Genomic DNA, 12,042 nt, shown 5'->3' with positions numbered 1-12,042 from the left:
TTACAAATCATTTCTTTTTGCCATTTATTCCTTCCTTTCTGATAATACTAGAGAAAAAAGACAATAGTGATATGTATATACACAGTAAATGAGAAACTTATGCGTATACCTACAATTAGAAGTCCTTTGGACTCGGCATATCTCACCTATCGCTCACGGAGAAAAGTATTTATTCGTATTAATGTGAGATTGAATTTTGATGAACAAATGAACGCGTTTCGGCCGAAGGATTCGAAATGTCTAATTTTTATGACTCAAATTTGATTCCGAACAACTAGAAATGCTGCGCGTTGCTTCAGCCTCGAAACGCGTTGGTTCGTTTATCAGAATCAAATTTCATGTTAATATTGGATTGCGTAACGAGTCATTTGGGATTTTTCACGTAAAATGCAATGACTATATTTTTATGTCATTGTAATATCATGAAACAATGTACACGGAGAACGGCAAAAAGATCATAGATTAAAAGGATAATCACTTCACACAGATTTATAACGGCGTGCAAGACACAATCGTGCCGTTTTATCTGAGAAATTCGAAATCACTTATCGCACAATCCAATATAACCAAACTGTTTCCGCCGTGTTGAATTCTGAATAAAATGACGTGACGTTCGGTGACGATGCAGCCGAATATGGATAACTCAATCATAATACATACACGTGCGCACAATGTTGCGCACAGCCGAATGATCCGAACGCGATTGATCGCACCTTGCTTTCAACTTCTTTCAGCTTCGTCACTGCACGAAAGAGGCAGCAATCAGACAAGCAACGCGTGAATCATCGATAGACGATACAAGCGTGAGAGTGATCGGCCGAGAGTTTTTAGCCAACGTTCTTCTCTAAATTGCCGGCGTAAACTAAATTGCGTTTGTTCGGTATATAAATATGTTACAATGCTTCCGTCGAATCCAATGCCGGAAGAATATTCGCTCTCGGAGTCTTGAACCTTACGAATCCTACGAAATACCCTGTATCGCGTACGCGGACGCTTCTCTCGCTCTTACGATTCGCGCGCAAAAGATTGGACGCAAATGAGCTCGGAAATACCGAGTAATCAGTCACGTCGCATACTGTCGTCCGGTATTCCCGCCGTAATTAGTGCAACGGGACTGTATCGTTCATTGTGTCGCGGGAACAATGTTTCCGTCGTCTTCTTTTCCTCCCCAAGCTGCGTGACGACCATCGATTTTTGTTCACGGCGATTCGTCAGCGCCTTAATCCGTGATCCAGGCGTCGTACGGCACCTGCGCGAACAGTTTTTCAACGAAGGTCGACATCACCTGCACCAGCTTTCGCCTCAGATCCGGCTTCATCTCCTTCAGTAACTCCTGGCTATTGCTGTTGATGAAGAGATTCAGCGCCGCCACTGCGGAACGAAAATAATCGTCATTATACTGCGCAGATTACTATTTCTTCGCTCTCCTCTGTCCCGATCGATCTGTCTATCTATTTATCTTTCTCGGTCGTCCAACTCAATGTTCAACTTTTTTATCACGCACTCTAAAAGCACGCGATTAACCACTGATCAAGGCTGAAGAAGAACGCGAATGAAATTAACGATCGTCTGTAGTGTTCTGTGTTTTTCTTTCGACTTTTCCAGGCGGATTTCGAATATTGGTTGTCCAAAAGAAAAGAGAAGAAAGAAATAATAAAGAGACAATAAGAAAGAAAAAAAAAGAAGAAAGAGGGAAATGTGTCGAGTGCAAATGGAAGCATTGTAATGCGACTTCCCAAATCGAAATTTTAATACTACTGTTGATCAATATTCCACTTAACGCCGTTGATAGTTTAAAGTCTATATTAATCTCTTTTGATTTTATTCAACCTACTGGCTTTGCTGAGAGGTCCTCTTTAGAACCCGCATTAGAAAAGGACACTTTGTGCATGTTCTGTCGTCTCGAGACGCTGAGCAGGACTTCAGTTTCTATATATATTAAATATACTCAGATATTTCAGAATATACAGATGTTATAAAGTCCAAGCCGAAAATGGGACTAAAATTTCGACTCGGATTCGCCTGTCCGTTCTGTTTGAAAATCAGCTTGAAAATTGTACGGGAACTCCGAATGGGAGTTGAAACTTACGCAATATGGAGTTGCTGTCGCGCACATTCTCGACACCCATTTTGATGTTCTGCACACTAAAGTCCATTTTCAGTTGCTGCAACCTGAGGTAACGGCGGCCCTGAACCAAAAACGGCTTTGCCCTGATGAAGACCTTGGCCTTAACGCCATCTGTGAACGAAAAGAATTACGATTGAAGTCACGGAAAATAAAAGTGGCACTCGTAAACGTGAATGAGCGATATATGAGTTTACAGCGAAAGAGCGTGGTGTGCGAAAGACGCGAAGCCTCTGTATATCAAGTTGCCTTCAGGTAGGAGCATACAGTAGGGGTCAAGAGAGATCCTCTTTGAGGAGTCTCTCATGAGTATTTCGCTCGCGACAAGCAGATCGTGTTGCGATCCGCAAGGCGTTCAATAGCGAGGGCCAGCGACAGCTGTTCGAATCAGAGTATCGATCATGTATCTTTTTCCCTAGGATAAACTCGTGCAAAGTTTCACGTGCAAATGTTTACATGTCCATTGTTCGAAAAGTTACATGATCGCTACAGTCCAGTTCACATAAAACTTTCTCAATGTTTACGTTTCAGCTCTAATAAAGTACTCTTATAATTGAGTAATTATACTAATTAGTCACTTGATATAATAATCAAGTTTGTCTCATTGGCGAAACCAGGTCTTAATATTCGCGTATGCTACTTTTATACTTTTAATCAGAATCAATGCTTGGCATTACCGTGAAATGGCACTCATCAAGAAATAGCACTCGAAGTAACTTTGTTGACAACAAATATAGATTGCGCAGGTGGTGAAAGTTACCGCTATCGTGACACACTTGTGCCACTGACATTTTACTCGGCTTGCGAATCGCATCGGGGAAATCCGATGGCGCTGTGCAACGAATGAACCTCTCGAAGGGTTAACAATTTTTTCTTTTTCATTATTTATTTTTTGAAACGACAAATAAATTCGCAGGAGTGACATTGAATCATGCTGAATTACACTGAGAAAGAAGATATCCAAAAAAATGAAAAGAATATTAATTTACTATAATTAATTTACTATAACATATTTACTTATACTTTAATATACGTATATATTTTTTAACGTCAAAAGAAAATTGTTTTTCAAATAAAAAAATATACATTTTCCTAAAATCGTTGCTTTTCGTGAAAGCAAGCGTTTATTGTATTTCAACACACACAAAAGGATTTAGATTAAATAAATATGTTATTAGTGTTCATCGTAAATAAATATTTTTTTTTAGATGTTTTGTGTCTCTCTCAGTGTGCACACATTAGGTTAATTAGTCGATTAATTAAATCAATGAATTTAATAATCTTAGTGATTTACCGTATTCGCCCCAGTAATCTCCGGCGCCGCTAGCTTGCACCAAGATCAAGGTCCCGCTGGATCGATATCTGGCGGCCGCTCTGATTTTGGGAATGTTCAGCGCTAATTGCAGCTGCACTTCGTCGTCGCTCAGCCGCGTTCTGAGACCGGTCACTCGCAAAGCGGAGACTCCCTTTGCATGTATGTCTTTGAATTGCGCTCTGTAGCCGTCCGGGCCGGCGCCGAGCGCGATGTGCAACTCGTCTAAAATTATGGGTTCCACCTCCGGATAGCCTAGCTGCGGTAGACCTGCAGTTGCGACGTCAGATCAACGGTTGCAATGCACTTAGCCGCAAAGGACGCGGTTCGCCGAGCGCGATTCGAACTTTCTCGAGGTTTACCTTCAATTTATCGAGAGTTTGTTCGACTTTCGACTGTCACAATCGAATTGGATCTCGCTTGCATTTAGATAATTCACATTTGCTGATTGGGGGTTGCACAATGATAATACTATATATATTTTTTTTTAATATAAGAACTAATGTCAGATTGATTCAGAAAAATTGAATGTCTTTGAACAGTTTAACGTATGGAAAATAAGCGAGAGAATTTGATTTGTTCAAGTCCGTTGTGTTGAGAAGTGATTTTTACTTTTTTTCTTTTGAGTCACGGCTTCACACGCGCTGACACGTTTGAAGAAAGCTATCGCCCGAGGTGTGCTGGAGTAATATCATACAAAATGAACGGAATGTAGGACACTGGGTGACCATTCCAATGCACCGTTATAACCTGCTTCCATCGCTAACAAAACCACGTGGCTATTGAATCGGTCGGATTTTTGGGTCCTCGGAACTTTTAATTAAATTTTTCGCTTTATTGTTAGGCATTTATATACAAAATTTTTTTTAATTATAAGAATATTGTGATGTCATATCTCGTCGTCGATCAAAATTGCAAAGCATTCGCAACTTTATATATTTTGAACTACATTTCATTTCATTTTTTAGATACATTTCATTTATTTGTGACAAAGAGCCATTGAGCAAAGTTATTAATTTCTTCGTACATCCAAGCGTTTAATACAAAATACTACAAATGTTGAAAGTTAAAATAAAAAGAATATTCAGATTGAATTGAAAACGTTAGAGCGACGAAAGTAATAACAGGGATACGAAAATAACAAAAGATATTAACATTCCATACAGAGAGCGTGAAGTAAAAAACTTAACAACCGAGAGCCGTGCGCGTGGTATACATTGACGTACCGCAATTCCAATCATCCGCCGTACCTTCACTCGATATCACAAAAAACGCAGGCTTAACTGTACTTGAGTCTGGAGATATCTTTCGATTTATTTCATCGTAGTAAACGCACGAATGAACGTCATCGTACACTGAAAAATATAGTTGCTTTCGACGTCAACTATACTTTTTTGTGATTTTAACTAGAAAGATAATTAAAGGAACCATCTTTCTAATAATACTTACTAAAACAATGGTTCCTCTAATTATTTTTGTGGTTAAAATTACAAAAGCGTATAGTTGACGCCAAAGGTAACTATATTTTTCTCTCAGTGTAGCAAAATGAAAATTTTCAGAAACATTTCAAAAAAATTTGAATTTAGAATTTATTTCTCAGCTTCTTCACTACATATCTTCGAGTTTTTTATTAAAAAACGAACGGCATCAGATAAATCTGACGCAGCTTACCAGATTAGGTTTATTTGTGTAAAATAACGCGAACAAAATAAGATATTTGACCGACGATTTTTTTAAACAAACTAAATTAAAAAAGCCCATAAACTAGCGTAGATATATCTCACCTTCACGAAAGTGCTCGGTGAGTACATTGGCCGACCTGGCGAGGCAGGCTTCCAGCTTGGGATCCCTCTTAGAACACGGTTCCAAGAATTCTAAGCCCCTGTACCTGCCGACAGCCCCAACGCCGATCAGCAGCAAACACGCGCACAGTAGTACGGCACTCTTCATGTTCTTGGCTTTTGTTACGACGTCTTACTTGCAGGCGTCCGTTTCCTCTCTTCCTGCCTGTCTTTCTTCCTTCTCTTGTCACGGTCAACTTCGAGGTCGGCGATGAACTCACAAACCAACTGGGTTTCTCGACGTGGAATGATCGGTGGGCAGAGATGCGCCTGGCCTTATAACACCTTGACATTGCCCCCCGCTATACCGGCCCCAGACACGAAGAAGTAGAAGAAGCTCGAGGCCGCCGAGAGCGGGACTCTGATCGACGGGTTCACTAATATCCTTGGATCTCAGGATATCCAGACAGGAAATAAATAAATCATAAAAATAAGTGAGAAAGAGTTGAGAGCGAACATGTGTGCGTGCATGCGTAGAGACGCTTCTCATCACAGCTATTCATTCAGATTTCAATCTGAATTAATAATTCAGATTTAAATCTGTATTAATAATTTTTGTTTGTGTATGTGTGTGAGATTTTTCTCACATGATATGCTCAGATTCGAGTTTAGAGTTAAATGTGAGCTTCTCAGATGAATTGCGATTATAATTATGCGTTACATATATTATATGACATAAATTAAAAATTTTGATACAATTTAAAATTCAGATCTCGGTATCTCATGTGACATATTTTAAATAACGACTGTTAAAGGGATGTCGAAACTGAAAACTTTACCGACAGAATACTGATATTTTTCTGCAAAGTTTATGTCGTATTAATTATGTCGTATTAATATACAGGGAGAACGATTTATTGAATCAAATAAATGTTTTATCGGAATAGTCCAAACAAGTTATTTGGTTAATACAACAAAGATATTTTTTGGAATTAAGCCGTAAATAAATATTTTTGTTGCTTCAAACGAAATTTTTTTTGATCAATCAAAAAATTCGTTTGGACTATTCCAAAGAAGCGTTTATTTGATTCAACCAAATCATTCTCTCTATGTAGAGAATTACAAATGCTTTTACGCAATAAAAGTATATAAAAATAAATAGGAGTATTTTTCAATATGACAAAAACGAAAAAAAAATTTAAATGTCAAAATTTTTTAATCTCAAGCTGTCAGCCTAATATGTACCTAATCCAAGCTTAGCGTAATATTTTCTTAATTCAAAAGTTCGCTTGTACGTACCGAAAGTATGAATGCTTTAAAAAGAAAAAATTTTGAAGAACATTGCTCTATCTTCGCATTTGAATTCAGAAGCTTAAAAATATTGAAAAAGTTTGCAGAAATGTCTCTACATAGACGTGGTTAGGTTTTCCACTGTATATGGTAAATCACAAAGCATCATACATTTACGTAAGTTCTGTATATATAAGAAATACGAAAAGAATAGAGTGATTGTATTAGTAACGATCGTCTCTACGTTATCGATATTGTTCGTCATCGACTTTAGCATTCCTTTAATATGAATCTTACATACGTTATTGAAATGTATGAAAGAACCCTTTTGTTCTTTCTCAGAGCGTTTTATAAGTGGAAGAATAACTGAACGAGCTGAACATCGAAGAGCCGATACGAATACGCAAAATTTTAACTGCATTTTGCAAAATTCCATGTAATTGTCATTAGCTGTAGTTCATATTCGCCCGTTCTATCATGTTATATCTAAATTTTTTTCAGTCCAAGCTGCTCTCGTCTTTCTTTTGGTTTCCTTTCGTTTTACTCTTTCTAATTTTAGAGCAGGTCTGCTCGAGTCGATCTGATGAACGTTCGTGATATAATTGAACTACGGGTTTCGCTACATAAATGTTTTTATTGTTGTTTTTTTACGGTGCAATAAAGAGCGAAAAGGAGCGGTGTAACCTTCACGAAAGATCGTTTATTAATTCCCACCGAGGTCAGCTGGAAATTAACCATAGTAAACAACAGGCCATTGGATGATGTTCCCATAAAACGTGACACCGCTCTTTTGCTTTGACCGACGACGCGGATACTTCGTCTCCTAGTGGGAACGAAGAAACACGCTGATTAATTTGATGTATCGGTGCGTTTTACTTTCCCGATAATTGCCGGCGTTTGTTATGACTTTCTTTCTCTGTTAGCCGCGCAGTAGCGGCAGTAAGTGGTACGCGCTTTAACGACCGACGCACGGTGAACGACGGATCGCGCTGAGAAGAGAAGAAAAGAGCACTTTTCTCCGCCAGCTAATTAGGCGGTCGCGTGCGCTAAATCGAATGCGATCCGCCGGCGCGATCGTGCGGTTTATTAAATTGCGCAATTTAGGCGAGTAGTAGACACCACGGTCTGAATATCTGAACGCACAGGCCCATCGCAAGCGAACAAAGGCTGAATAGCAGGTACAGGACGTGTCGCGGAATCGATAATCGACTATAAAAATGGACGACGAGTCTGAACTAAAGGAAAGTACTCGACGGACGTCAGCACGGACGTCAAAGACGGGCCGAATTAGGAGCCGCGGACATGTTAAGCACCGTTAATCGACTCGCTCACGTTCGTTTCGTGTCACGTTTCCGACATGCACGCGCGAGACTCCGCGCGAGTTAGATCGCGTCCCGCACCACGGCTTTCTTGTTGCCCCGTCATTCGACTAGCATCTGAAACGATCGGAAAGTCCCGACAGGGGCTCGTGAGAACGACGGGGTGAAGGCGCAAATGGAAGGAACCGGATTTCGGTTCGACCTGAACAACCTCGGCGATGTTTGACAATTCAATTATTAAGAGCTTCCTTCTTTCTGATAAAAAAAAGTAATTCATTGTGCAAACAAGCCGGATCGTCCTCGAGACGGTCAGTACACTCTCTTGAACCGTCACTTTTGTTCGAAATTAAAAGTGATATTTGTACGGATAGAGGTCAAGTTTGGTAGGCATTTTGCATGCCGGTTCCAGCGACCCTGGCATTGAAAACGTTCTCACTCTGACACTAACCTTTTCGTCGTTACTTCAGTTTCTAATTAACGATTTACGGATGCAGAAAGACTCGATCCTTAAGCCAAAATTTTGATCCCATATTAACCCTGCCAATTCTGGTAAAAGGAGAATTTCTTATGATTCAAATTTGATTACAAGAACCAGAAATTCCGTCTTCTCCAACCAAAACGCGTTGGTTCACTCACTTAGATCAAACTTCGTGTTAACATAACCAAACTTTGTTCTCTATATAATAAATATTAATAGCGAATATAATCAAGGAAAGGCAATAGCCTGTACAATGCTTTGAGATTCCCCATTGATCCTTCAATTTCGACAGAATTTGCAAGACTAACGTAGAACCGCAATTTCAACTCAAATTTACCGCATGAATCGTCGATCACCATACTTACACTAAAACGAAAAATTAAAATTTATTTGTAGGAGATAAAGTTTATTTCTGTGAAGCAAAGTGAAGTTTGATTTCCGTGAATAAACTTTATATCCCACGCAAATAAATTTCCAAGTATTTCTTTCTCAGTGTCTCGAGGTGTCGCGTTCTCGTAGAGCGTATAAAGCTTTTTTATGCACAACGCGTCTCGCCCGTGTCTTTCTTCGAAGGTGGGCAACCTTGTGAATTCCGGATTTGGATATTGAAACTGATTTATGAGATTTATAAGACAAATTGAGCAAAGCCGCTGCATGGCAGCGACGATCGATTAGAATTCGGTGGCTCAAGTGTCAACGATCGAAATCAATGACACATCGTAATTCGCGTATTCACAATATCCACATGTCAATGCACTTTCTCTCGTTGCCACGACGGGTGCGATGTTCCCACATGTCTTATAAGAATGCAGGGTCAAAGACCGGGGCTCCTCAAGGCGAGCGACTATTCAGGTAAAAGAGACTCATTCGTCCCGCGTTGCTCCGATCAAAGGCTTTTAGCATTCCGCGAGCGTATGTGATGCTCGGCGGAAAACGTGTACACCGTGTTCATGCACCAGCAATGCACGCGCATGTAGGACAATGCTGATTCAGAAGCGCAGCGAACGTTAAGGTCGTCGGGAATCTTCAGGCTGAGAAACGCTGAAACTGTTCTTTCCAGCTGGACTGCTGTCGCAATGGAACTCCGTTCCTGTTGCTTTCAACACTAAGAACCATGACACACTGGAAAACGTAAGCAATACGACCTAAGCAGTAAGAAGATTAACCGGTCACAATTGATTATCCTTGGATTGTAAGGAGAACATCACCTGATGATTGGTCAATTTGCTTATAACTTAAGTCTTACTGCTTACGTTCTTCTCTGTGCTCGCTGCCTAAGTTATACCACTCGGTAATCGCTCTAAAGATAAAAAGTGCAACCTAGTTCAGCGAGGAAAAAACATACCTAAGATCGTAGAAAAGGTGGTGTGTATATTTGCTGTATGGACATGGATAGGTACACGTACACGTGTATTCAATGCGCTAATTCGTACACGCTCGCGCACGCACATAGCGAAAACGATGATGTAAGCGCAACGGGAGAGTCGCGAGGCTCCAGTAATCGAACGAAATTCGCTCTCGCATAACGCTCTCACAGCAGCTCGCCGAGGAGCGAGCTTCTTTTCATTCGTTACGTGCATCCATTAAGTAAACGAGGCTCCAGCACCAACCCCGTGTCGTCTCGTCGTCGTTGAGTTCGTGGCTGAAGTTTTAGACGACGTGCTTGGCCTGAAGATTTGGTCGAAGGGGAAATTGCGGAAATTAGTGTCGAAGATCTCCGTAAAAGCTGTCGAGACAAGTTCGTTGATCAAGCCACGCGTCACCACGAAACCCGGTTGCCAGGCGCCGTTAATTATCTTGTCGAGCATATTCTCAAGGAACTCCTTGCCAGACAGGATATTCCTGATGTGGAGCTTCATGTCTCTAATAGTCTGCACGTCCATCTGAGCGCGTATCTTTTGGCCTGGCAGTTTCGTCACGGTGGTCGTTTGTATCAAATCGTCTGCAACGTCGAAGGAGATTATCTTTTATAAAAAAAAGAGACGGCGAATACTCGCTCCTTAATGATTTTCCAAACGCCCGTGATGTCGTTTGGCTATTTTTTATAACTTATTCGAGTCGATGCGCTCAATTGTCGGTAGTAATTGAAAGGCAGGAGCGTGAAAAACGCCGAGGAAAACGCGGAGAAAGTTTCTTTAATTTACGGGAAACGCATTTTTAAAAGACAGAAAAATGTAGCGTATCGTTTTCAGGCATTCGTCCCTTCGATCATCACAGAGCTCTACGATAAGAGAGCGAACTGATCGAACGGATTGAAATTCTCGAGGCACTTACACAGAGTCATCGTGAACGTCCCTTTATTGACAATGCTGGTGCTGAAGAGTGTACCCTTAAATTCGTAGCTACCCGTCAGCGACTTTTCCGGAAAACTTTGCGTGTACACGATCTGGTCAATGCAATATTCAAGGATTAGTTCACTTCTTCATCACCCATCACAAAGAGAATACAATCGAGTCGTTAATCCTTCTTTTATCTTTACCAGATAATAAAATCTACAAAAATGTATCTTTGTGGGACGAATAAAATGCAAACATATCTCCATCGTGAGATGCGCATATTAAGTAAAGTATGCATCGGTGAGGTGTTACAGGTGTATATTTTATAGTTGAAAGCACCCTTACGCGCGCGGCGGTGTAAATAATGTTATTACACCGACAAGCGGCGCGCGTGCATGTGTACCTTGTAATTCTTCATGTCGAACACGAATTTCGTCACTTTACTGAGTGACCATCCGTGCTCGGTGACATTGCGGAGTGTTAAGGTGAAGCCAAAATTCTGGACGCCTCTCTTAGCCGTTATCTCTTTGGCGTAAAAGGGGTCGAACGGGAGCACGTTGTATTGCAGTAGACCGGTTTTGAAATAAGGCCGAATCGCATTCAGTCCTTCCCGCACGCAAACGTCGAAACCCGAAACGTTGGGGTGACAGTCTTTGAAGTTGTCCTCTATAAAAATAAAAAGGTCGCAGAACACGATAGGTGTGAAATTATTGGAACGTGTACGAGGAAGTCATTTCAGGACCGGAAAAACAGATAGAGATAAGCCACTGTGCGAATGAACAATTCGACAACTGCGGCAAGATCATAGAGTATCTCTTTGTCTCTCAAAGCACGCAAGTGCTCTTTCGAAACTGTGACGTAACCGTATGCTTGGGATAAGCTGTCTAACCGGTGCAGCAACATCAAACAGGTTAAGCTTGTATAAGCTTTTAGCCCCATTTAAAATTAAATTAAGGGTATATGAACATCAAAGTGATGCGTCTTACCATTTGGGAGAAAATGATGTAAAAAGAGGGATACGTATTCTGTCAAAATAAATAGTGTCATTAGGATCCTTATAGGAAACATAAGAAATGTTGCAAGAAATGGAAGAAAGATAAAAGTCTTTATCAATAAAATAACATGTACTATATAAATGCTAGTGATATTTATTAATTTAGAGTGAGTTTGTCAAGTTCCGATTAACTGAATCATTGATTAATATTCCGTTGTGGCTAGCAAGTAGCCATTAGTCAGTTCTGCTGGTTGCAGAATTAGTTGATTAAGTTAATGGGAATTTATATTATTTGTGAGTATTAATTAAATTTATTAGAGTCTTACCATTTACTTCGACAAAGTACGTATCCTCCTAGGCCATTTTCTTCCAAATGGTGAGGTGCACTACTTCGATATATATATATATATATATATATATATATATATATATATATATATATATATATATATATATATATATATATA

At 40.1% G+C, this 12,042-nt stretch overlaps 2 protein-coding genes across 4 annotated transcripts in view; both read right to left on the bottom strand.

Moving 5' to 3' along the window:
• On the bottom strand, positions 1-6,186 carry LOC116848934 (protein takeout). Its single transcript, XM_032825573.1, has 4 exons — positions 5,222-6,186; positions 3,420-3,707; positions 2,090-2,239; positions 1-1,371 (listed from the first exon to the last, which is right to left on the bottom strand). Exons 1-4 carry the CDS (start codon positions 5,385-5,387, stop codon positions 1,220-1,222), a joined length of 756 nt encoding a protein of 251 aa, XP_032681464.1. The 5' UTR covers positions 5,388-6,186; the 3' UTR covers positions 1-1,219.
• Positions 6,187-6,680: 494 nt separating this feature from the next.
• LOC116848864 overlaps positions 6,681-12,042 on the bottom strand; it is a 7,795-nt gene continuing 2,433 nt past the window's right edge. For all 3 annotated transcript variants that reach the window (XM_032825441.1, XM_032825433.1, XM_032825427.1), the window contains 3 exons: positions 10,985-11,247; positions 10,580-10,691; positions 6,681-10,247 (listed from right to left, as the gene is read on the bottom strand). In XM_032825441.1, coding sequence (XP_032681332.1) covers positions 9,889-10,247; positions 10,580-10,691; positions 10,985-11,247 — 734 coding nt within the window. In that variant the 3' untranslated portion in view covers positions 6,681-9,888. The remainder of the gene's footprint in view (positions 10,248-10,579; positions 10,692-10,984; positions 11,248-12,042) is intronic.

The sequence above is a fragment of the Odontomachus brunneus genome, unplaced genomic scaffold (genome assembly GCF_010583005.1).
Source record: "Odontomachus brunneus isolate Ranch 3 - 2012 unplaced genomic scaffold, Obru_v1 Obru_scaffold_005, whole genome shotgun sequence".
NCBI lineage: Eukaryota > Metazoa > Arthropoda > Insecta > Hymenoptera > Formicidae > Odontomachus > Odontomachus brunneus.
Note: the sequence above shows the minus strand (reverse complement) of the source record. Positions and strands in the feature narration are given on the sequence as shown.

Excerpts from the sequence above, each read along its gene's own strand:
- LOC116848934 (XM_032825573.1), bottom strand. The coding sequence starts at position 5,387 with ATGAAGAGTGCCGTACTACTGTGCGCGTGTTTGCTGCTGATCGGCGTT. Across the intron at positions 3,708-5,221 it reads CACCGAGCACTTTCGTGAAG|GTCTACCGCAGCTAGGCTAT; the intron begins GTGAGATATATC and ends TCGCAACTGCAG. Across the intron at positions 1,372-2,089 it reads CGACAGCAACTCCATATTGC|TGGCGGCGCTGAATCTCTTC; the intron begins GTAAGTTTCAAC and ends TTCGTTCCGCAG.